The sequence below is a fragment of the Syngnathus acus genome, chromosome 13 (genome assembly GCF_901709675.1).
Source record: "Syngnathus acus chromosome 13, fSynAcu1.2, whole genome shotgun sequence".
NCBI classification, from domain to species: Eukaryota; Metazoa; Chordata; class Actinopteri; order Syngnathiformes; family Syngnathidae; genus Syngnathus; species Syngnathus acus.
In genome coordinates, this window is record NC_051098.1 from 8,437,470 (window position 1) to 8,462,240 (window position 24,771).

At 39.9% G+C, this 24,771-nt stretch overlaps 1 protein-coding gene across 5 annotated transcripts; it reads left to right on the top strand.

Annotated features, from left to right (window-relative positions):
• Positions 1 to 736: 736 nt before the first annotated feature.
• On the top strand, positions 737 to 24,659 carry mark4 (microtubule affinity regulating kinase 4). 5 transcript variants are annotated; one of them, XM_037267524.1, is made up of 18 exons: positions 737 to 1,606; positions 5,004 to 5,201; positions 5,497 to 5,550; positions 12,379 to 12,427; positions 12,507 to 12,572; positions 14,016 to 14,086; positions 14,353 to 14,409; positions 15,191 to 15,427; positions 15,509 to 15,628; positions 15,831 to 15,930; positions 16,031 to 16,140; positions 16,655 to 16,838; positions 16,913 to 17,133; positions 17,828 to 17,919; positions 18,975 to 19,262; positions 20,340 to 20,422; positions 21,681 to 21,717; positions 22,624 to 24,659. In XM_037267524.1, exons 1-18 carry the CDS (start codon positions 1,556 to 1,558, stop codon positions 22,955 to 22,957), a joined length of 2,352 nt encoding a protein of 783 aa, XP_037123419.1. In that variant the 5' UTR covers positions 737 to 1,555; the 3' UTR covers positions 22,958 to 24,659. The 5 variants fall into 5 exon arrangements, 4 of the variants coding, with proteins under 4 accessions (XP_037123419.1, XP_037123421.1, XP_037123420.1 ...); XR_005099850.1 differs by lacking the exon at positions 20,340 to 20,422 and adding an exon at positions 19,468 to 19,536 and having other exon boundaries at positions 738 to 1,606; positions 21,673 to 21,717; positions 22,624 to 22,641; XM_037267526.1 differs by having other exon boundaries at positions 738 to 1,606; positions 21,673 to 21,717; positions 22,624 to 22,811.
• Positions 24,660 to 24,771: the final 112 nt, after the last annotated feature.

Consider the following 24,771-nt stretch of genomic DNA (forward strand, 5'->3'; position numbering starts at 1 on the left):
GTATGCTAACTGAAAGTAAATATTAATTTACATTTGTATGTCTTGTAAATTGAGGACTTAAGTGAATAACTTTTTGTTGTTTCCGAACAGAAAATAAGGCAACACCATATGTAAAGCAAACACATTTTAAACTGGTTCAAATTAATTACATTTGTATTAATTACAATTACATTTATTAAACAGGTCAACACCATAATACCATATGTAAAACAAACACATTTAAAACTGGTTCAAATTCATTACATTTGTATTCATTACAATTATATTTTTTAAACGGGTCAATCTCACGAATTCAACCCATTTAAATTATGGCGAGCATGTCAAAGTGGTTTTAAATTTGGGTTTCTCGCCTGCCTTCCTTTTCTCCCCTCTTCCTCCTGTCCTCCTGTCATTCCTTCCTTTTTTCTTTACCGTCAAACCCTACTCCCTTCTGTCTTTCATATTATTCGAAACCTTTCTTTCTATCCTTTCACACTATTCCTACATACTTTTAAGTCCCTTATTACTGAGCCTCTTCCTCCTTTAAATACATTTGTTTAAAAATTGTATAATTTAGCCCATCCTGCGACACTCGTTAGGATAATCGGTTTGGATAATGGATGGCTGGATGACTTGTGTCTCAATTGCAACATAAACCAAACAAGCGCGCTACCTATGACAATGAATTGCACTTTTCGATTACGAGATTACATTGAAGGCGTCGCCACCGTGAGAAGACTGATAAATGCCGATTACGAGGCGCCTCTGAACGCATCGCGGCCACCATTGTCGGAGGAGGGAGGAGAATAGGGAGAGTCAGCCTGTCTTTCCTTTTTACCGACATCAGTGGACGTCTGCCGGCCTCATTCTAGTTTGTTAATAACGGTCTGGGACAGAACGACTCCGTTCAATAGTCCAAAAGACCCCGCTGAGGAGATATTAGCCCTTTGCTTTGTCGCCACACGACCTCCAGACACCGGCTACTTTCCATTCACCGCATCCAGAAGCGGAGCGGGGCTTCAAGAGGCTTTCTTGGGGACAAGGCCCTCCGGTACATCAGTGGAAATGGGGACGCTGGATGCGTTATCTTGACATTTCCAAATCTAATTCGAATCTTTGGACAAACGCGGCAAACCCGTTAGCCAGCTAGCTTCCTATCCCGCTGTGGTTTCGTTCTAGTTTCTCCCGATGTGACTGAAGACTTTGCTTCTTAACCTCCGGGATCATCCTGTTAGCGACGCCGTCTGTCCTCTGGAATGCGGCAATAGAGCTGAAGGGTTTGGAGACAGTGAGCCCCCAGTAAAGTTGAGGTCGAAAGTTGGGCCTCTGTGTACAGTATTTGTTTTTCTCGACGATGCTGAGTTGGTGGAGCTGCGTGGAGCTTACTGGACTCTTTGTCGTGCTGCCTTCACGGACTATCACCATGAAGATTGTATGAGAGTCCCACCTTTCCCCCTCAAATCCGCTGCGTCTGCTGTTATTGACAACCAGAGCGTGATTTGACTGGCCTTGTGTGGTGAACACAACAGTCTGCTCATTTACCTTCTTCTGACCGGAATCGCACTCGGGGACGAGCATGTCTTTATTAAGAGCCGCACTGCCCGGAAACGAGCGGAAACCGGATCATGTAAGTGCACGTAAACAGCGGGCGCACACACACACACACACACACACACACACACACACACACACACACACACACACACACACACATTTAGAAAATGATGCGTCCCATCATCCATTTTGAGCTCTGTCGCCTCCCATCACCACCACCCTTGCCCAACAGCAAATCAATATTTAATCTAGTTTATGCAAGACCACCCTGAACTAACCCACCCACTTCACTCCTATAAATGACCACAGTGTAATTAGAATAATGTGAAAAGTGAGGTATATGAAAATTCATGCACTAAAAGTGCAAAACAAAGTGCAATTTGTAGCCATTTGCACATTTGAAATTGTAAATATCGACAGCCTTGCCTCGATCCCACCAACTTGACGCAAAGTTTTCTAAGGGGATTGTCCATGCCCATGACATGTTAGTTCCCGACTGCAGGAATGCAAAAGTGAAATATGGCACTCTTGTCTAGTGTAAACTTGGTAATCTGATTTCAGCACTTTGGCTTCTCATTTGTTGATCGTTGCCTTTATTGTTTGTATTATTATATGAGAGAATTACCGACTGACAAACGAGAAGACAAAATAAATAATCAGCACCCAAATATACTTTCGACTTTTTCTAACATTACCTGTCTTGAGTCAGTCAAAAAGTCAAAAAATAATTCTGCTCCAGTCCAAGTGAAAAACAAATTGCAATTGTGTTTTGTAGCATCCATAAACAAACAAATCTGACGTCTTAATAGTTCTTCATTTGGTTTTGGTGTGCCTTGGATGGGTTAAGCAGTTCCCTCCCTCAGTTTTATGGATCCTCTTCATCCCCAAGGTTTCAGCTTCTTTTTTTGTGGCAATGTTACAATGCCACATAGAGGCTGGGCACATGAAATATCTCATTTGGACATGTTTTAAGCGTGTCTCGTAATATTTCCTAACGTGACTTCTCCATCTAAAATCAGGTTAAAAATAAGGTTGTAAACTGGGCCAAATTCACAAGCCATGGTAGTTAGTAACCTTACCATGGCAACAGCCGTAGGGCTTGAGGTGTAAGGAGGGCAATTTTCACGCCCTTGTACGTTTTCATGATCATTCACGAGCTCATCTGCTTGATTAAAAAAAAAAAAAAAAAAAAAAAAAAAATTTCCACGGTTAAAGTGAGAGCATCAAATCTTTTGCAGTCCTGGCTACAATAACGTGACCTTGCCTTATGATGACAGGTTTATCTTTACAGTCGTTGCTTCAGGACTGAAATATTTTGCTCAAGGCGAGTCATGAGATTTGCTCAGCATTTGTAACGGAAGTCCCAAAGTGGGCGTGCATGGCCTTGTGCCAGTGTGCACTTGTACTTTGTTTTTTTCCCCCCCCCCTATGAAGTCCTCTGTGTGCCAATGATGTTTGATTCTGTCGTTAGTTGAACATACATAGACGTTTTGAAGACTTGGAATATTCTTGTAAAATATGTCTTTCTTGAGTCGAACCAGGCTCAACAATAAGACCAAAGAAGTGTGCCAGTTGGGACAAAGCGGCCTTTGTAGTGTTTGGTGGCTCTTGGTAACGTCTTCAGAAATGTTTTGAAATTTCCGCCCGTGAAGCTAATTGCACTGAACAATATGGGTAGGCATGTCAGTCATGAGGAAAAAAAATCTTAAGAAGCCATGCCTGGATAAACAAAGTTTGCCATTTTTTGGGAAGGCAGCCCTTCGAAGATGAACTCGTCTTTTGGCCGATGTCTTCCAAACAAGTCCGGCGCACCTCCCAACCGGTTGCTTTAATTTCCCTTTTATGTCTCCTGGATTCAATAAGTTAAGTCCCAGATTTGCTGCCACAACTTGTTAGCCAGCGCTAGCAGCACACCTCAGGCCCTCCATCATGTGCTTCACTGAGGCCCAGTCAGCCATGCATGACGCCTATAAACCTTAATATGAGGTGACCTATGTTTGGTCTTTTGTTTTTCACCCGGACTGTGTGGTAAGGTCAGAGAAGTAGGACAGTCACTCCGACATTTCCGTCTTAAAGCTTGGGCTCTCAGAGGTGATAGAGGTGCCATCTGTTTGCTCTTAGTGTCTCCTACCAAGATGGCCACCTGCAATTTCCTTTCCATTTGCAAACCTCCACTTAATTATATGACAAACCTCTCTCTTTGGCAACATATTTGCTTTTAATTGTGACGTCACATCTTGAATCTAGAACCTTCTCCAGGAATCTGTGACATTTTTCAATTTCATCAAACACTCCTCTGATGGAACTTAGCGAACTTAACCGGGCCTCTCTAATGTTCCACAGTAAGGAACACTGTTCTTTTCTTGGAATGCTTCAGTATTTTGCATCTGTGAACCAAAACCTCAAAAGTGTTGGGACACCCATTGGAAGTAAAAAGTGAAGAAAATGTGAAGTTGCTCACCACTAAAACCTTTGGGGTTTGGCTCTAAATTGCCTGGCAACAGGTGACGTGTTTTTGCCGCCACAACAATGCAACACAACAACACCGTGACAATCAAATTCATTAACAAAATGGATGTGACCTGTTAAATAGCACCTGGTGTCAAGCCGGTGACTCACCCACGTCTATTTTCATCATGCCGAGAGACATTTGTGTGTGAGCGTGTGTGTGAAAGTGAGAGAGATTTTTTTTGTGTGTTTGTGTTTGTGTGAGAGAGACAGAGCATTGTTGTGTCCTGTATGTTGTATGAGTGAGTGAAGAACCAAGGAAGTAAAGGAAACCGGTGTTATTGCGGCAAGGTTGGGAGTTACGCCACGTCGTCACACTTCCTGGAGTCCACACACTTCCTGTTACAACACAGACTGTATGACCGCAGAACACTTTTTTTGCGCCCTCATATACAGTATAGCTGGTATGCCAGATGTTATCTGTGGCAGACAGTGTCCAAAAACTATTTTGAATGCCTAATCGCTGAAGAATATCAATATCACTGAGGTTGCTTGGGGAACATTGCTGCACAGCCATTTTCAAATTTCCCCCATCATGTACAATGTGAGGATGAATATGATTGTTTTTCTAATTTGCAAAATGATTCATTATGAGTCATTATGGAGTGTTATGTGGAGAATTTAATCCATTTTGAAATAAGTCTCAAATGTGTGCAGATCTGGAAAAAGCGAAGCACTGTGAATTCTTTTTAGATCCACCGTGAGCTAATGTGAAATGTTGCAATTGTACTTATGAACAGCATTCAAAACAAAATGTGTTTTCAGTAGATTTTCCCCTTGAGGCCGAACATTCAGCACTGAACGGAACTCGTGATCCAGTTACACTGTCTATTTAAAAAGCATTCACAGCGCTTCACATTTTTCCCTTTTTTTTTTTTGGGATAAATTAGCGAAAATGTAAATAATTATACCTCCCCTCCCCAATAATCTTAATGGGGTGTGTTTGCCTGTTGTCTCCTCAGCACACCTCGCTGTCCAACAGCCGCTCGGACAAGGGTCCAGGTTGGTCCAGCCGCTCGCTGGGTGCCCGATGTCGTAACTCCATTGCGCTATGCTCAGATGAACAGCCGCACATCGGAAACTACCGGCTGCTCAAGACCATCGGCAAGGGCAACTTCGCCAAGGTCAAACTGGCTCGACACATCCTGACTGGCAAAGAGGTATGTTTTTTTTTTTGTTGAAGACTTTACATTCAAGGCAGAATTTTCACAGCAGGTCCAAGTTACCAATTCCGAAATGATGTCTGTATCTTTTTCTACGTACATTTCAAGTGACACAACGTATTTTCATTTTATTTAATGAATAAATGAAGACGATTTGCGGTCGGCTGTTCAATTTTTGTTTTTGTTTTCCTCACCAAAACAACGGTAGCTTGTTTATTCGCTGTCTTGATGGAACCTCCTATGTTTTTTTTTTAATGGTCATTGACATATTTTGCTTTTGTTTGCTGTTTAGGTTGCAATAAAAATAATTGATAAAACACAACTCAACCCTTCGAGCCTACAGAAGGTGAGTGATTTTTATTTTATCATTTAATGCCCATTACGAGTAATAGAAATTTTTTGTCATCATTACTATTTATGTTGTGTATATATATTTTTTGATTGAAATATTTGTAGTTCTATTTTTCTAGTGTTTATATTTTGCATTTAATTTGTATTTATTTATTTAATTATAATTGTATCTTTCTTTATATGATTCATGTCTATCTTTGTATTTATTTTATTTGTTATGTATTTGTTTTATTCATGTCTAAATGTTTATTATCAGTGTTTTAAGGGCGTCAGGAACTTATATTGAAGTGAGGAGAAGAGGTTTATTTTAGTTAGGCCTCTACAGTCTGCAAATGCTGTACTAATGTTTTTGGGGGGGTTGAGTGTCAATTGCTTGCTAAGTTTCACTATTCCCAGTAGGTTATATCTCGTGAACTGCAGGGATTCGCTGTAGACTCGTGATCTCAAACAAGGGGGCTATCTGTTTTATTGGTGGTCTGACCTCGTATATTAAGTCTGTTTATGAGAGCAGGCTTCCACCAAGGTATACTGTCCCTCATTTCAGCAGTGGCCCTCATAAAATATTGTGTGTTAGTCCAGATCATACGTTTTGTTACTTTCAGAGTGTGCTTGCAGACAAACCAACCAGACTGCAAATCAAACAGTAATCTCCTTGAGGGAGGTAATAAGAAGCACTGTATTGTATTGATTGTGTGCTTTTCATGTTTTTTTTCCGGAGGATTGAGAGTCACAGTCCAGTATTGATTTCTGATTCAGCATTTCCTGTATGGGTGGTAAAGGCGGCCTCACTGGTGAAAGTTTAGATTGCTCAAGGTGCCAGTGTACGATCATTTGATCTCCATGTATGTGGATTATTAGTTTTTTCTTCTACCCTGTCATCAAACATGAGAATTTTGGTGCTTCTCTTAGCCTCTACTGTTTAAAAACCTTGGTGATGGTATTTTCTCACACTCGGTACACGTTGCTCTTTGTACGAAAAACAATCGTAGCCATTGTCTGATTATCAGTTGACTTTATCATCACCGTCCCAACAAACCGATCCATAAGCCATTACACACAAATACACACACGCACAGAGCGGGACTATTGATGAGATGTCTGCTGGTTAGCTCACAAGTGTTGATAACACCCACGTATTGGCAGTGTCTGGTCCTCCCCATGTAACGCTGGCTCCCACCTGGCCTAGATACCAATCAAGCTGGTTTCTACTGTGAAAATGCGAACAGTAGTGCAAATTATCTGCAAGATTTTTAATTTAATCGAAGGAAAATAGGCATTTCACCATCAACAACTACTGGCCTGTTATAGGTATGACAGCCTTTTCACTTCATTTTAGGTATCCGGGTATCATGTGAAACAACAAATGTGAAGCTTTTTCGTGTTGTATGATTTTGGGGTCCCTGTTTCATAAAGGAAATGGTACCTTCTTGTGGCAACACCAAGCCATTCAGAAAAATAATCTAATTGCTTTTTTCCCCTCAATATTGCAATTTGACCTCTTATGTATTTTTCCAACAAGCAGAAGGAAAAAATCAATCTGTATTACAAAGAACTATATCAGATTTATTATAGTACACAGGTTTTGGTCCTATAGGTTACGCTTACACTAAAAAAAGCAGATGAACCATGAATCAATTAGAAAGAGGGTTTATATACTGCAAATACAGTTGTTCATAAATGGAGCATTTTGACTTGCAGTCTTTTCAGCATTTACTATGATAACTTCACAAAATTCTACCAAACAAGTATAGAGTCAACCAAAGTCAGTAGTTTATAAATCACACTAAAACTATAAATCCAAAATGTTTGTGGCTTCATCACTTCAATGTTTCATGCTTCATTAAATGACATGTAAACATTTGGACGGTTTTTCTTTAATACTGAATATCACTATATAGAGAAAAAAACTCTTCCAAAATTGCAGCCTTTGGGTTTTGAAAATTACTACATTCTACTACACTGTGATGTTGATTTGAATTTGATTAATTGTTCAGCCCTTCAACACCCTACCAAAACACTAGACTTTTTCTCTTTGCAAGGATTAACCACCAGCATCTTTTGTTGTTTTTGAATCTCACATATGCAAGCAATGCATATCATTTTCTTGTATCTGGACAATTGCACAATTGCGGTTGCAACTTTTCAGTAGATTGTTGTGATGTAAATGTACCCTTTGGCTGCCTCAGTGCTAGTGACACTGATAAAGTGTTTGGAGTCTGTGTTCGAACCGTCATTGAGCAATGCTGGGAAGCTTCTTTTTTTTTTTCCTTTTAGTCTCCCCGTGCTGGCCCCTAAACCGGGAGCTGAATTCCAGACAGGCGAACAAAAGGCCGGGTTGCGGAGTTGTGGGGCCTTGGCACGAGACAGGAGAAAGACAAGATAGAGAGAAGACAGACTATGTGGACTTGGTCGTCTCTCCATCTTTTGTCTGCATGTGTAATGCAATTATATGCATTGCTATTGTGTCATATTGTTGGCCCAGCGTGCTTTGTTGTTTTTGTGTATGGTGAATATGTAGATAAGTGGGCAGACAGGCTGAGAGCAGCTTTTCCCACAAGCACCAATGAACACAACAATAACAAACTGGCCACACTTTAAGAAGCACTCATCTAGATCCATAGGTCCATAGGTGGGAATTTAAGTGTGAATGGTTGCTTGTCAAGTTGTGATGTGATTGGCTGGCGACCAGTTCAGGGTGTACAACATTTCTCTCACCAAACGCCAGTGTCAGTTGATTGAAGACTGTAAATTGTTCATGTCTGAATGTTTGTTTGTCTATGAGTCCTGCCACCAGCAGGGCGTACCAAGCCTCTCACCAAAAGTCACTCGGGATATGCTCTAGTAGGGCTCTGCAATTAAACAAAATTCTGTTATGATTACGAAAATTACACCACGATTACAAGATTGGCATCCTTATACAAAAGTGATTACCGTATTTTTATAAATCACTCCAGAGTACAAGTCGCACCAGCCATAAAATGCATAATAAAAAGGAAAAGACATCAACAAAGTCGCACTGGGGTATAAGTTGTATTTTTGGGGGAAATTTATTTGATAAAATCCAACACCAAGAGCAGACATGTCATCTTGAAAGGCAATTTAAAATAAAAATACAATAGAGGCAACAACAGTCTGAATAATTGTACGGTATGCTAACGTTACATGACACATAAACAACGAACTGAGAACGTGCCTGGTATGTTAACGTAACATTAAGAGTTATTCAGATAACTATAGCATAGATATCATGCCAACAAGTTTACCATCGCTCCAGTGTACAAGTCGCACCCCGGCCATACTATGAAAAAAAATGCGACTTATAGTCTGGAAAATACGGTAGAATAAAATAAATAAGTAATTATTCAAAGTTTTTTTGATACTTACATAAATTAAATTAAATTGACTTCGTATTTTTTACAATTAAACATTTTCTTGCTTTGTACCAAAAGATAATCGTTTGAATAATTGCGATTTCACTTATTACCAAAATAATCATGATTAACATTTTTTCCATATTCGAACAGCCCTACGCTTTAGCACAAACAAACATGACCCTGATGAGGACAACTGAGATTGAACATGTATGGACTAAATGACATAAGAGAGTATAATCAAATCAAGAAAGTGGAGCATCTGAGTACTTTAAGTGGAATTAAGGGGATGAGCCTGTCACCTCCACTTTACATTTTCCACATCCCATCAATCAGGAGCCGAGATGAATGAGGTTTACATTTCTCTAACTTTTCCATCCCGCTTTGCTCGTTGAAACCCTGACTGGATAATTTATTTCACAAACTGGCCAGCTGCCATGACAACGGCCATGCCGCGTCACGGTTGCCGTGACAATGTCGGTATTAATCCCCTTGAGGGCCACAACACCGGCTGTACACGCAGCTGCTGGTTTCCCCATCATATGTGATAACATTTCAAACAGCTACTGTGGTCCTCGGTTTATGATGGCGTTCTTTGGGTCATTGATGACCCAAAGCGACCGACCCCAGGCGTTCTAATCCGACGGGGGTGAATCCTTGAAAAGATCATGAAACTTATACATGGTCCATCCACATTAGCTGACTTCAGCTAACTTGCGATGACGCCTATTCCGTGGGAGGGGTTTGCCCAAAGTGAGTAATTAAAACCAAAATGGCATTTGGGTCCATGGGCCCTCTTGTGTGTACAGCTTTGCTAAGTATATTAACACAATTTCATGTTGATGGGTAAAAGTGCCTTCAGGGCACCATTTCCTCAAACTTGCCAACAACCCTCAAAATATACGTGAAATGCTTCACGATACTAGTGTGTCCTGTTATGACACATAATGTCCACCTAATTTGTGTTGAATCACTGGAGGCTTATTAAAAATAAAATAAGGGCACAACTGAGTGTTTTTAGTTGCTGTGAAAACCATGTTATTTTTTCGGGGGGCTTGCATGCATGAAAATTCATTTTTGTTCTACTGTTTATAATTTCAAATGTTCAAACAGTGCATAAAGTTCCTAGTTTAGTATTTTTTTTGTATTGTATTCAAAATTATCCTACTGTCTTCCTATTAATAACCGGGATTATTTTGGTCATGGTAATTGCAATAAGATGTATTGTTTGTATTAAAAATTTTATTTACACTAAATTCACACCAGATTACAGCTTCATGCTATTTGGTTACTGTGACATCATTTAGGGAGTGCTGCAGAATGTTTTGTTGCATGCGTCAGTTGATGTCTAGAGACTTTAGACCTGTTCAACCAGGCCAAGTGTCTCCTCTGATTCACACAAACTGAGAAAAGTGTGATGTTGCAATGAGGAAATAAGGAAGTAAAGCTTCTTTCTGGTCACTTCTTTTTAATCGTTGCAGTTGTATTTTTTTCGCTTTGTTTCCATGTCACCGTTTTGCTTAAAGGCCATTGTAATTGGGGATTTGACCTAAGAACCTCCACCCCCAACAACAACACAATCTTTTTTTTTTTTATTAGAACCCTAACAGAGGTGAGATAAAGCTAAGATAAAGCTGTCTCGACAGCTGGTTATTGTTGAAAATAACATTGGAACCAAACGTCACACATGGATAACTGCATACTCAGCTCACTCTGTTCTATAATCTGACCGACAGAGCGTTTGTATTATCAAAAGTCTCGAAAGACAGGTTGCAGTGATTTAGCAGGTAATTTTTTTTCTTTCCATGAAACTGGTTAAATAAAATGTAGTTATTGATCGCATTAAATAATTGGTTGATTGTTTGGTGTACATAATGCATTTTAAAATATTTGAAGAATAAACACTTGAAATTTACACATTTCATTTCAACTAATTATTGTTTATTTAATTGAGATATTCAAGTTTAAAATACAATTTTAAAATGAGAATGAATTCCCTTCATAAAATATTTTGCATGCACATATAACAATAGTTTTGTTTTACAGTAGAAATGATTTATACTTACTGTATATATACATAGATAAGACACTTATTAAAACGAATTGTTTTATTCAAAATAATTATTTTACGCTTACATTTATTATATATGTACATACGTGTACATAAGTGTATTCATTTTATTAGATTGAAATAATTGTAACTACTAAAATTAACGAATGACAAGTCGATGCACTATTTGTCTTTGTGGGCCAGTTATAATTACACTGCGGGCCAAATTTTGCCCGTGGGCCAGAGTTTGGGACCCGCTGCGCTAATGTCTACTTTCAGGCCAAAAGTATTTTCACACGTATCACTCACTTGTCCTGCCTGTTGTGCCGTAAGCGGTCACCTTGACGAGTATCATGCTGTGCACAACAAGCTGCAGAAATAAGACTTTGACAATAGCCATGTGCTTTCCTGTGATTACTAACAATAGACAATGCAGGTTTGAGTCATTCGTGTGTGGTAGCAGTGTAAAGTTAAATCGAGTACAACTGGATTTGGTTCGATGATGCATGACCACAAGCAAATTAGATGGAAATGTTATTTACAGTGCATTTGGAAAATATTCAGTGTTTCACTTTTTAAACATTTTGTTTGTTACTGCCTAATTCCAAGAATGATTCAATTGACACAAGACAATGATGATGTTTGAAACTTTTTTTTTTTCTTTACTTTGTAATTATTATATTAATATATGTATACAAATGAAAAAAAAAATGTGGCCATTATTCTCACGTGTTACAGCTTTTTCCAAAGACTTTATAAATACTTTTTCCCCCTGAAAATTCAGCACATAACACCCTATGTAATCACAATTTGTAAAATATTTTAACATTTTTGCTCACCTATTAAAACTAAAATTACGCATCCAAATGTGTTCACATAAATGAATTGACGCCAATTCGAAATAAGGCTGTCATGTAATGCAATAAAAAAACGGAAATGTTGAAACGCTGCGGATACTTTCAGGATGCACTGTGCCTTTCCATCATCATACATTCCACATTCAGTTTCCAGTAACAACAACCCCCTCTAGTATGTCTCACTATGCCACTAATTACCAATCCTTGTGAACATCACCATCATCGAGCAGGTCTTAAAATGTAGCCTTGTCATCACGTTTGTTTCTCCTGCACGAATCAAAGAATTTTATTTTCAGCACGCCTTGAACACAGCCTGCAAAATGCATTATTATAATGAGGCAGAAGGGCGGGGCAGTGTTGCAGGATGAGACAGCAATGTCGAGAGCACTGTAATGGATGGATTAAGGGGTGGAGTGTAGCACACTCATCAAAGGCAGGAGGCCTACTGCTAGCTTGTACCTCTGTCACACTCCCCTGTGGGCCACCAAAGACTGTGTATTTATGAATATGAGTCACATGGATGATATTTTCTCTCCTTTTTGCAGCTTTTTCGTGAGGTCCGCATCATGAAAACCCTCAACCATCCCAACATAGGTGAAATATCCCTGAGTTTGTCTATTGGTCTTATTGATATCCTTTATTTCGTGTGACCTTTTCTATTTGTGTATTACAGTCCAGCTTTTTGAGGTCATTGAGACGGAGAAGACACTATACCTGATTATGGAGTACGCCAGTGGAGGTGAGTGATGCCAATGCACTTAAGCGAGAATCTCACATCCATACGTCTTAACAGCTTATCGATTTTTAAAGTGTGAGAGAAGGGAAAAAAAAGTCATACGGTGTATTTTTACTGCTCTTCTGAGTCACAGCACACCACACACACATTAGCCTGTATTTCTTAGCACTGAACTGTGAGAGGCAGCACATTGCCACAGGGCATCTAGTCTGAGGAAAGAGGAGCAGAGGAGCAAGAAATAGAAGAAGCTGCACTATTACCTCGTTTGGCAACCAGTTATTTTTCTTATGCTAAATGATTTGAGGGATATGTTATACGAAATATCACGACAACTCAGTAAATGCTCCTCTTATTGTGTTTGGCAACAGCGCCATTTTGGCCCACCTTGTATTTATGATGGTCGGCCGGACTGCTTTTTGAGGAGCTGGCACTGGATGGAGAAAAAAATTCACACTTAAAATATCACACACCACAGAATAATTTATCATAGTACACTCCTCACTATAGTTTACTCACTTAGGATAATCCACACACATCATAGGATAATCGATTTTAACACGCTGGACGCCACAGGATAATTCAGCATGACCACACAATGAAGTGAAAACCTTTCCAATTTGAATGCTTCAGTTAACCTTTCTTCTTTTATCCCTGTGCTGCTCTCCCGTGCCTGCTCCCACTACCTAACAAGGAGCTAGCACACAAAATGGGAGACCAATGCACACAGAGCAGCCAGTGTTAATCTACTCACATAATAAAGAAGTTTACATCACAAGCTGGAGTGGACTTGTGACTCCCTGTTCTTTTCTTTTTCTTTTGGTAAATAATAATTATCATACTGTATGTTAAAGTTAATAACTCACCTTTAGTTGTTTGGCTAACAATTTAGATGAGATTATGCCTTTCCTTTTTTCTGCCAGATGGATGTTTATTTACATAAATTCCAGCTGTTAACTTCGACTTATTGGATCTTGGAAAGATAAAGTGTGCTTTGGTGTATTACTGAATTAAAAACATAACGGAAACAGCCAAATTAGGCAATTTTCCCCTCATTTTTCTTTTTCACACCCCCAAGTATGGCTTCTGTTGCCATGGTGATGAGGCATGAGGCTCAAAGTGGCTACATGTTAGCCCCAAGTCTAAAAAGTGACAAGCAATTTAACAATCCAGCCACCCATTTGATGAGCTGGAATCTATCCAAGCTGACTTTGGGTCCAAATTAAAAAGGCAATCTTTTGTTTTGTGAAGGGTGGTGTTAACGGATAACAGTTTGCTGCAGCAATTCATTTAGTTTCTTGATTACAACTAATCATCTTTAAAAGGACAACAAAAAGAGACCCTACTCCAGCCTTGTTCTTGTTTGTGAGCTGGTTTGATTCTGCAGTATTTATTACTTTACTCTTGTTTGAAACTGCTTGTATTCAGTCTTGTAATCATTACTCACAGGGGAGGTGTTTGACTACCTCGTGGCTCATGGCCGCATGAAGGAGAAAGAAGCCCGCGGCAAGTTCCGACAGGTCGGTTCTAACTTCAACTTACTTATTTTTGTGATCAATTGGAAAAAAAAAAAAAAGAAGATGCATTTGCATCATACACAGTAAAAGGTTGGTGGAGTTGGCATGTAAGCCAGCAAAAATGAGCTGTAATTTAGCAGAGTGTGACGCAAAAGCACCACAGACATTTCCACTGTGGTCCACTGCAGAATAAAATAAACAGCGGCAGTGAAATTCTCTATTGTACATTGTCCACTGTACATGAAGCATGTTTTATTGTCTTTCCACAGATCGTGTCAGCAGTGCACTATTGCCATCAGAAGAACATTGTTCACAGAGACTTGAAGGTGAGCGCACAGCAGAGTGTATTTATAATTTATGGACACAATTTATGTAGCAGAAGTAGTTGGATTTCATCATTGATTAATTGAGCATTAAAGATATTGTCACATCTGGAACATATTGTGGATTAAATGTTTCTGGAAGCCATATATGGATTGTAATTCAGTTTTTCTCCTGTTTTTGATGAAGGAACCAATGTGTTCTTAGAGTTAATCAGTTCCCATCCATTTTCTGAACCGCCTGTCCTCATCACGAGGGTTGCGGTCATGCTTGAGCCTATGCCAACTGACTTCGGGCAGTAGACGGAACTGGTTGCCAGCCAGAGTTAATTAATTAGTTTATTTAATACAATTAAAAATGCGTAACTAAAAAAATTTTAAGGTTGTAAAGTAATTGTCGTTTTAAACATGTATTACAATAAATCAATAAACCAATAGCTTTTTTATAAATATAAATGAATCAATAGATACAGTTCATTAATACGGTTTAAAAAATTGTGCATATAATTGTAATTATTTCAAAATTGATGTACAATATATCAATAAACCAATTATTTTATTATACATATAAACAAATATACCCCGAATAACCAATTTTTGGTGAAAATGCAATGAAGTGTATGTACTGTAAATGCTTTGTGGCTGGGTTTAAGAAAGCCGCGGCCAAACTTTTCCCACCCCTGTCTTTGCACATTTATTAGCTATTTCATATATGAAAACCTCTTGGGAGGTCACTTGAATATATACGTACTACTTTGACATCATGTGTTGTGCTCCACCATCTAAGGCAGAGAATCTGCTCTTGGACGCCAACTCCAACATCAAAATCGCTGACTTTGGCTTCAGCAACGAGTTCATGGCTGGCAGCAAACTGGACACCTTCTGTGGCTCGCCGCCCTACGCCGCGCCCGAACTTTTCCAAGGCAAGAAGTACGATGGTCCCGAGGTGGACATCTGGAGCCTGGGCGTCATCCTCTACACCCTGGTCAGCGGCTCGCTGCCCTTTGACGGCCAAAACCTGAAGGTGAGCAAACCTGCCTTATTGTTTTTCTCTCAAGCATAATTGTCTCTGGTTGAAACTTATCAGAATTTGTGTTCCATTCAGGAGTTGCGTGAACGTGTCCTGAGAGGCAAATACCGTGTGCCCTTCTACATGTCCACAGACTGCGAGGGAATCTTGCGCCGCTTCTTGGTCCTCAACCCGACTAAGCGCTGTTCATTGGAGGTAAGCTGGAAAACCATTAATTCTGTTAGTGTGATTTATTGTTTCTTTAAATGTTTTATGTTAATGTCTTCTGCAAGCACTGCTACTTTACAAATAAACACATTTGCTGGTGCCACTTTTGGCCTCATTAAACTCTTCTTGTAAATATGACAAGATGTAATAAATGCATTAAATACTTATTTTTCTGGCTTCACTTTACCAGCAAATCATGAAAGACAAGTGGTTGAATGTGAGCTATGACGGAGAAGAGCTGAAGCCTCACAAAGAGCCCGAGGAGGACTTCAACGACACCGTCCGCATCGGTAAGTTAACAACAACACCTCCCACTCCCAAAAGAAGGACCCTTGAAATGATACAAGCACTGAATTGAGGCCTGCGTGACTATGACGCTTGGTGTTGCAGATGTGATGGTGGGGATGGGTTTCACCAGAGAGGAGATCCGAGATTCTCTGGTCAGTCACAAGTACAATGAGGTGACGGCCACGTACTTCCTGCTGGCACGAAAGAACGAGGTGAGTGTGGCATAGTGGTTTGAGCGTACATCTGTATGATACACTCAAATTTTAGTATGATATAGTTAATCAAGATGCGATTCACTTCACTTACTCACTCCAAGTACTATGCAGCATTTGCTGCAATCACGACACAATTCATTCCAGCCGCCTTGAGTTGTGATGAATCTGATTCACTCCAGTTACTTATGCAAAAACATAAGTGGAGTGAATTAAATTGTATCATAATCACATATCACATTAGAAATGGAGTGAATCACATTATAATCAGAGTGTATTTTATTGTAATTGCATCAAATCAAATTGTCTCTTAGTAAATCACAGCCATTTGTGTTTTTATCGCAACGTATCGTTGTTGGCATAAATCATACCGTACTACATAATAATTGGATTAAATTGCATTGTCATAATTGGGGTGAATCCAAATCCCTTCAATTACAATGCAATTTGGTCTGTTTACACTTCCGATACAAGCCTCCTACAAAATTTCATTGCAGTCACTCTGTTGTCTCAGGCCGAAAGCACAGTGTCCCGATCAGCCAGCAGTCTCAGCCTGGCTCGCGCCAGGACTGGTACCATCGCCAACGGTACCAGCAAACACTCTACTTCCTCTTCTGGTGCTTCGTCCTCCTCTTCAGCCCACAAGCCACAACGCAGCGTCTCCACCTATCAGCGCCAGAGACGACACTCTGACTTCTGTATGACTTTTTGACATCACATCCATGCAGTTTCCAAGTGGTCTTCATCTGCTTGCATCTCTTGTCTCTCGTAGGTGCTCCGGCAGCTCCTGGGTCGGCGCATCCCAAGCGCAGCCCGAGTGGGGTGGGAGAAGCATCTGGGCTAAAGGAGGAAAGGCTGTCAGTCCGCAAACCCAGCAACAGTACCGTCAGTTCTCGGAGCATCCCGACGCCCTCCAGTCCGATGGTCAGCTCTGCTCACAATCCCAACAAAGCCGAGATACCTGACAGACGGAAGGAGGCCAACTCCACCACGGTGCGGTCGTAAAACAGTGTTTAAATATTTATATTTTACACTGAGTCCATGTGGCAGATTTTGGGGAACTAAAACAGAAGGCAGATTAACCTTAGATGAACTATTTTATGTGTTTAAAATGCTACAGTAGAGATGCTTTGATTGCTTTGCCGACACTTGGATAAGCAATTTAGCAATTAGAAAGGTGATATGTCATTTACGGTAACAAGACAGCGAGTATACCTTTAAGGGTTTGATGTCGTTGTCGTTTTTGCTATGTGTTAGCCAAGTGACAGAACGTTAGCACGTGTTCATGGCTCAAATCTGAAGAGGTGCATGCATAAAGTCAATTCACGCCACTATACGGTTCACTTCAAATCCCAAATGATTTGCTATAGTTATGATACAATTCACTCAAATTAGGATTCAATACATTCTAATTATGCAATTTACTCCAATTATGCTGCAGTGTGATATGAGACAATACAATTCGCTCCAGGTGCAACACAATTCACTCCAATTATCATACAGTGTGTGTCCTGTTACCTTTTTTTTTTTTTTTTTTTAGATTAACGTGGCAGATTTTGGTGCACTCAAGCAGCAACCAGATTAAGATTATATGATGTGATTTGCAACACTTAATCCCACCTCTGCTGAATTGGACATAGTTCTTATTGCCAGCCATTGATGACTTTTTTTCCTCCTGTTTCTCCAGAATAATGTCTCTGCTAGTGGCATGACGCGAAGGAATACGTACGTGTGCAGCGCAGACAGACAGTCGTTGTTGCAAAACGGCAAAGAGAACAGGTGAGAAGCACTTCTAACTTTAAATATACATTATGATGTATGTTTTGTGATGAGGCATCTCCTCTCCTATCTGACTATTCAAATGCCCAAATAATATGATTTAAGTACAGGTCGAGAATGACAGGGGCGGATATCATTTCACAAGAGATTTGTTTCGCGTTTGGAGTAGATTAAGAGTTATAACTGCACAAGTGCAAGCATGTGCGTGTTTATGTAGCCCGTATGAGCTGTGTTTTGTTGTAACAGATGGCCTTGTGCTGCTGAGAGTGTCAGTCACCTCTTGCTGTTCCTTCCACATTTTTTCCACTCGGGTTGGCACATTAGCAACATTGAAGTCTCTAAATTGTGAGGGTGATGTCTAGTATACGTATGTGCTCTATGATTTGTTGGCGCTCAGTCCAGTGAGTTCATTTGCCAAGCATCAGATGAGGTTAATTGAAGATGCTGAATTGTCCATGGCTGTAAATGTAAGTATACTGGTAATGCTTTGTTTGTTTTAAAATATGCCCTAACATTTACTGCCAACCTAGGATAAACTCCAGTTTAACTGAATGGATGGAAGTTCCATTTTCAGTTCTCTGGCTGTTTCCCCTCTGTTTTCTAGAAAAGCAAAGAATCATTTGTTTAGTGAAGCAAGAGTCATAAAGTGAAAGTGGGCACATAATAAAGTAGGAGGAAGCATTGTGGTGATAAAGTGGAGACTGGCACAGTGCCCACATCACCAAGCCCCCCCCCCTACATTTGCCTCTGAGGCTTTGTCAATGCGATGCCATGCCATGGTGCTTGATGGGGTAAACACGTGCATGCACGCACCCACGCACACACATTATTGTGACATTTTTAACACCTGATAAACAAACCCAGCTGTGCAAATAGACAGATAATGTGTGTCTTTAGATTTGGTGAAGCAACACGTGTCCCATCGCCCAAGTCTACTTTGCGAATATTGGGAAGTTAGGTGCATATTTGTGTCAGTGCTCTATGAGAAGACAAATGTCCTCCCGGATCTCCATTCAGGAAATCAATGTTTTCTCTCCCGTGTCCTCCCACCCCAGTTCCCTTTCCCACCGGCTGCCCCCCGCCTCTCCCTCTACCCACAGCTTCACAGGCACGTCAGCCTCTTCCGCCTCCTCGACCTCCACAACCTCCTCGCGTCTCTCACGGGGCTCCACGGCCAGAAGCACCTTCCACGGCGGGCAAATCCGAGACCGCCGGCCGCCCTTACACGGGACGGCGGCTTCGCCCACTCTGTCGCACGACACAGGTGGCACCCTGCCTGGTGCCAGAATTCCACGCACCCCCAGCAACCTTCTCAGCAAGCTCACCTCCAAGTTGACCCGCAGGTAAGCGGAGAAGCCGCGGGAGAAAATGGCGGGAAGAGGAAGCGTCTGATGACTGTGGACTAACGCTGTGGCTAATTGATTAGCACGCTAAAAACGGACATTTTAAAATGTGCTGGATGATCTTTTACTGTGGACTGATGTTAATGACTTCTACAAGTACATAAAGAGCTCATCTACTAACATATCAGCTTTTATTCTTTTTCAGTGAAGCTTGACAAGTTGTCCGCCTCAGGTGTCTATCTTTAGCCTCGTTTCCACCACAATTCTAAGCCAGGTAAATCCGGATCAGGTTTGAGTTTCTAGTGCAGCGGTGTGTTAGCAGGGTGGCGATAACTGCGTAAAAATACAACATCATAGTGTACCAGCCTTGTTTCCACCAGGTACTACATTTGGATTTTGTGCAGTTTCAGTCCTATGCCTAACCTATAAAACCAAAGCATATTTATAGAATAAATTTATTGGTTTTTTTGTAATACAGATGAATGTATTGCTTGTGTTGGTTAAAAATACATAGAAAGAGGACCTTGAAAATAATCATTGCATATTAAATTACAGAGGGCAAAAAAAATCTCAACTAGATTTTTTATGGAATTTTAGGTGGAAAACCAATGATTCCATTGAAGGTTTTACTACAGAAGCATATTAAAATGTGTGTCAAACTGAACAGAATGGTTTGGTGGGAATGAGGCTTTAATTAAAGCTCAGTTCACTCCCACTGGTGTCATCTCAGTGTTTGACATCGCTCCCTGTATTAAAGTGCATCCCTGTAGTCCAATATATTTGAGCAACTTTGAGACTCATGGCTCGTGATGTCGTTTCTCTGAGGCGGACAACTATTTTCCCACGCGTGGCGTTCCGCTGCTTGTTGTTGCTTTTCCGTGTTTGTTTGATTGTCTAACCACGTTTGCTTCCCCCTCGCCAGTCACCTGCCGATCTGCCATCCTGTCTTCTTCTTCAATCTTCTGCTTTGTTTCCTCTCACCTCCATGTTGTTTTCCTCCCCTCCTCTCCCACTTTCTTTCTTTGCTCTGACACTGCTCTTGTTGTCATTCCACACCTCCTCTTCCTCTTCTTCCAGGGTCACTCTTGACCCTTCTAAGCGTCAGAGTTCAAACAAATCCGTGTCGGGCTGCAACCTCCCGCAGGCCACAAAAACAGTTAGTAAGTCTTCCTTTCCCATCTTTTCTGGCTGCTGTGTATCTCGCTTCATGTCCATGTGTCCGCCCATGTGTTTATCTATGTGTTCATATCACTGGTGGAGTATCCTGTAGTTATACAAATGTGTATTTTTGTTGTCTGCGGTTTGTAAGAGTTTTGATATTTAACCTTTCAGTTTTGGAATCCAAAAATGTTTCTGATGATAGCTCTAACCAGCAACAACCCAATTGTCCGTCTGCATTGTTACTGTGTCTGACTGTCGGTCTATGAGTGTGTGTGCATGTGTTTTCATCTGTGCTTATGTCATTGATTGGTTGTGGGAAGGGATGGGGAGAGAGACAGAGAGTCATATGGATGTGGGCTGTGGGTTAAACAAGGTAAAACAGTAGATTGGGTTTTTACAGGAAACGGAAAAATTTCAAATTACAAACGGAAAATTGTAATATGTTTTTGGAAAAATCATAAAATGAGATGAAGAATAAACAAGTAACTGTAAAATATTAATTCTGATAACATTACAATTATATTCTTAAAAATACAACTTTTTCTAGTAATTAACCTCTCTCTGAAAAATTCTAGTAAAATTATGCTGTTTTACAACAAAATATTCTGACTTTAAAAATATTAATCAAATTATTTATTTTTATAAAATCAACTTTATTTTCCGAACATGAGTTCAAAGAAATTGCTGTTGTAATGATTCAACAGTTTTTTCCCCTAGTAATTGCTAATCAAGTAGAGGTGACTTTTCAAGTTTGAGTAGTTGCCAAAGAATAGGATTTTGGGTGCGCGTGTGGTTTAAGAGGGTGGCATCTTGTTCACACGTCATCCTCACTAATGTGTGTTCTGTTTTCCAACCAACATCTTACACAACTTTTGCTTTGTTCTACTGCTGCTATTCTTTTTCTTCCTCTGCTGTCCTCCCATTATGCACCTGTACGCTTCTCCACCTTTATTTGGCCTCACGTTGTTGTCGTTAACGAACAAGTCACACAACAAGTTTCTGTGAGGTAAAGATAAGATCAATACCAACACAGATACTATTTTTTTTGGGGGGGGTGAATACACGATGGTCCTCATGTTCATCATGTGTGCTATTTACATCTGATCACTGTGACGGATGAGTAGCCGCGTTCTGTGTTTGAATTGGTGCGCCCTTGAAGTAGAACTTAAGCAGGACATGTTTTTTTTATTTTATTGTATTTTTTTTTCCTGGTTGTTTTCTAACGGACATCTTTTGTTTTCCTCTTGAGGGTCACAGACGAACCTGAGAGAATCAGCAGATCTCCGGTCACAAGGTGAGTCATGAAAGATTTTCATTTAAGTTAAGTTTAAAATTTAAGTCAATTTAAGTTAAGTTCCAAATTTTGTACAACGAGCAATGAAAAATACATGCACTCTTTTGTACTTGTCATACTGTAGGGGGAGAGACCGTTTTAGGGGGGAAAATTGTGGGAGAGAATAAGTTACAATTTTAGAGAGAGAACATTTGAAAGACTAGGATTTATTTCAATCTTACGAGGACAATCTATCTGTGGTCTTTTGTGTTGTTTTTAAGAATAAGACATGTTATCAACAATAGTATTATCTAACATCAATGCGTGCCATCTATTTTAAGTTAGCAAATGTATTTCTGTAAGACAGATAAGAATCAAAGCTTAAATGCCTTTTGCTTCCTAAATGTTGTGTGTGTTTACTCATCAGTGTCACAAGCTAGCAGCAGCAGGTAACGTTAGTTTAGTTAGCTGTGTTCGTTGCTTCTAGTGCTAGACCAACCCGTAAGTAAATAAATAAAATAAAGCTTTATTTTCATAGATTGTACCTCCTTTTTCACCCTCTTCAGACGTGATATGGAAAAGTCAAATATTTGTTGTGTATAGAAATTATTCACAGAACAATATGTATTTCCTCAAATAGTGGACTCAGCAGGTGTTTGTGTTGCTTGTGACAAAAGTTGCTAAACAATTCAACTATGTCCTGTAGTAAATGACAGTCAGAAATATAGCATAAAGCAAATAAATGTCTTAATTTGGGGAAATGTATGTGTGTGGGGGGGATGCTTTTAGCTTGTAGACATACAAAAATATGCGTTATGGTAATTGATTTTTTTTTTTCCTTTTGCTTGCCCTCCATCAAACTTCATAACTCATCGAACCTTCATTCACAATCCGCCCTCCACTCTTCACCAACCCTGTTTGGTTTAGTCGCCATATATCTGGGCATCAAAAAGCGGCAGAGCCCCGGACCCCCCGATGCGGCTGGGATGTGAGGGTGCGCAGCCCCCGCGACCCGGCCGAGGTGGTCCTGGCTCTACGGGAGGCGGCCCAAGGCTGCGGCTGCCAGGTACATCTGGCAGGCCCCTTCCTACTGTCCTGCACACACGGAGCGGCCGGTGCCCGCGTGGCTTTCGAGGCAGAAGTGTGCCAGCTGCCCGGCGGGCCGGCGCAGAGCACCGGCGTGCGCTTCAAGCGTCTCTGGGGGGCACCGCTCGCTTTCAGAGACATTGCTACCAAAGTGTCCAAAGAGCTGGAGCTCTGAGGGCTAAGTTGGGAAATTAGGATGGCGGGGAAGAAGAAGTGGGCACAAACCTCTCGCCGTAATGCCGCCAAAGACCCTCGTCCTGTGTCCCATCTTGAACTGCTGAAAACAAGCAAAAAGATTACACACTTTGCTTTATCATGTTTGACTGATCAGCTACCAATGAGTGTTAAGACCACATTCAAAAGAACAATAAAATACTCTGGATTAATACCACCAGAATAAACTCATCATTTTAGGAGAATGGAGTCTTATTTTTCAAGGGAGAAAAGGAATCTCATTAGCACTGTCTTTGTTTTTCAAGGAAATTATGTATTTTTCAGAGGGGAAAATAGCAATTATTGAAAAGGAGCCACATTCTACAAAGTTGTCAAATTTTTAGCAAAAAATTATGACAATCTTAATTTATTTCCCTGCCCAAAAGTTTATTTTGAAAAAAAGTAGTCTTAAAAAAAGAAAATTGTTTTCAAAAAGGATTTTTTGAAAAATCTTGATTATTTAGAGGTGGAGAATACCTGTAGTTGGATTTGTTTCAAGAGAAAAGCAATTTTGTTTTAGGGGCAAAAGTAAATATGAAAAACACAACAAACCTTTGAGCATTATTTCATTATTTTCATGACAAAATGCTCATTTTCACGAATTAAATGAAATTTTTTCTTGAAATTTTTATTTTCCAGTACCGTGTTACTATTAGGTGAAGTGAAGATACAAAAGAATTCCCATTGAATGATTATCACGTTAAATTTCTATTTTGATCTCATAATATTAATAATAAATTCTTATTGAATATTTGCAGTTTTATTATCACAAGATTGTGTTCTATTTTCTCCCCCAAAAAAAGACTTTTGGAAGATCCCAACTTTATTCTGGTTGTGTAGTCTTGGGTTGTTGTTTTTTCCAGTGTGGTCCTAATACCCATTTATAATTAGCTAAGATTCCACCCCAATAAGACTTCATTCCCGACTGAAATGCTGCTATTTACAGTCACGTTTATCAACTTTTTTTGATAAAAAGGAAAGAAACAAACAGCAAAAAAGTAGCGATGCTGACCTCTAGACTCTAGAGTGAGTTATGGTCCAATCATCATCACAGTTACAACCACACAGTTCTATTATAGTTATAATACTATTTCCTGTTGTGTCCCCCCCCCCCCAAAAAAAAACTGAGGCATGATGGATTTGTTGGTTCACACCTTTAAGTCAGCCTAAAAAGTTGATAAATTTGACTTTTTCTACATGAAAAATTGTTTTAATCCAAGCGGCTAATTGGACTTCTCAAATGTATTTGTTGATTAATGCTCACACATTTTTCGCTACCCATCACACAACTTATCGCTACTTATGACACAAAAAATGCTGTTTAATGTTAAAAATATATTAAAAATTGTTAATTGATTTCCTATTATTGTCTTAAAGGAGAGAACAAGCATCCACTCCAATTTCTGAGGCGTATTTATTGTTCATGCTCACATGTTTGGCTACCTAGCATTCAGCTGCAAATGCAGTCTCACATTAAAGAGTATCCAAAACATCGGACCTGACATTACGTCATTGTTTCCAAGCAGTTGTGATTAGCTTATGTATTTGATCATGTATTTTTTGGTTAAGACTAGCACCTTTTGCTGCCTAGCATCAAAATGATAGAATTTGCACAAAAATCCTATTTAGTATTAAAAAAAGAAAATCAAAAATGTTGGACATGATATACCGTCACTGTCCTAAAGTAGTTATAAAGTATCTGGTCTGATTGCTGTGATATATTTTTAGGATAATGCTAACACACTTTTCACTACCTTGAATCAGCATTAGCACATG

Excerpts from the sequence above, each read along its gene's own strand:
- mark4 (XM_037267524.1), top strand. The coding sequence starts at position 1,556 with ATGTCTTTATTAAGAGCCGCACTGCCCGGAAACGAGCGGAAACCGGAT. Across the intron at positions 16,141-16,654 it reads TGCTGGCACGAAAGAACGAG|GCCGAAAGCACAGTGTCCCG; the intron begins GTGAGTGTGGCA and ends CTGTTGTCTCAG. Across the intron at positions 21,718-22,623 it reads AGCAGATCTCCGGTCACAAG|TCGCCATATATCTGGGCATC; the intron begins GTGAGTCATGAA and ends TGTTTGGTTTAG.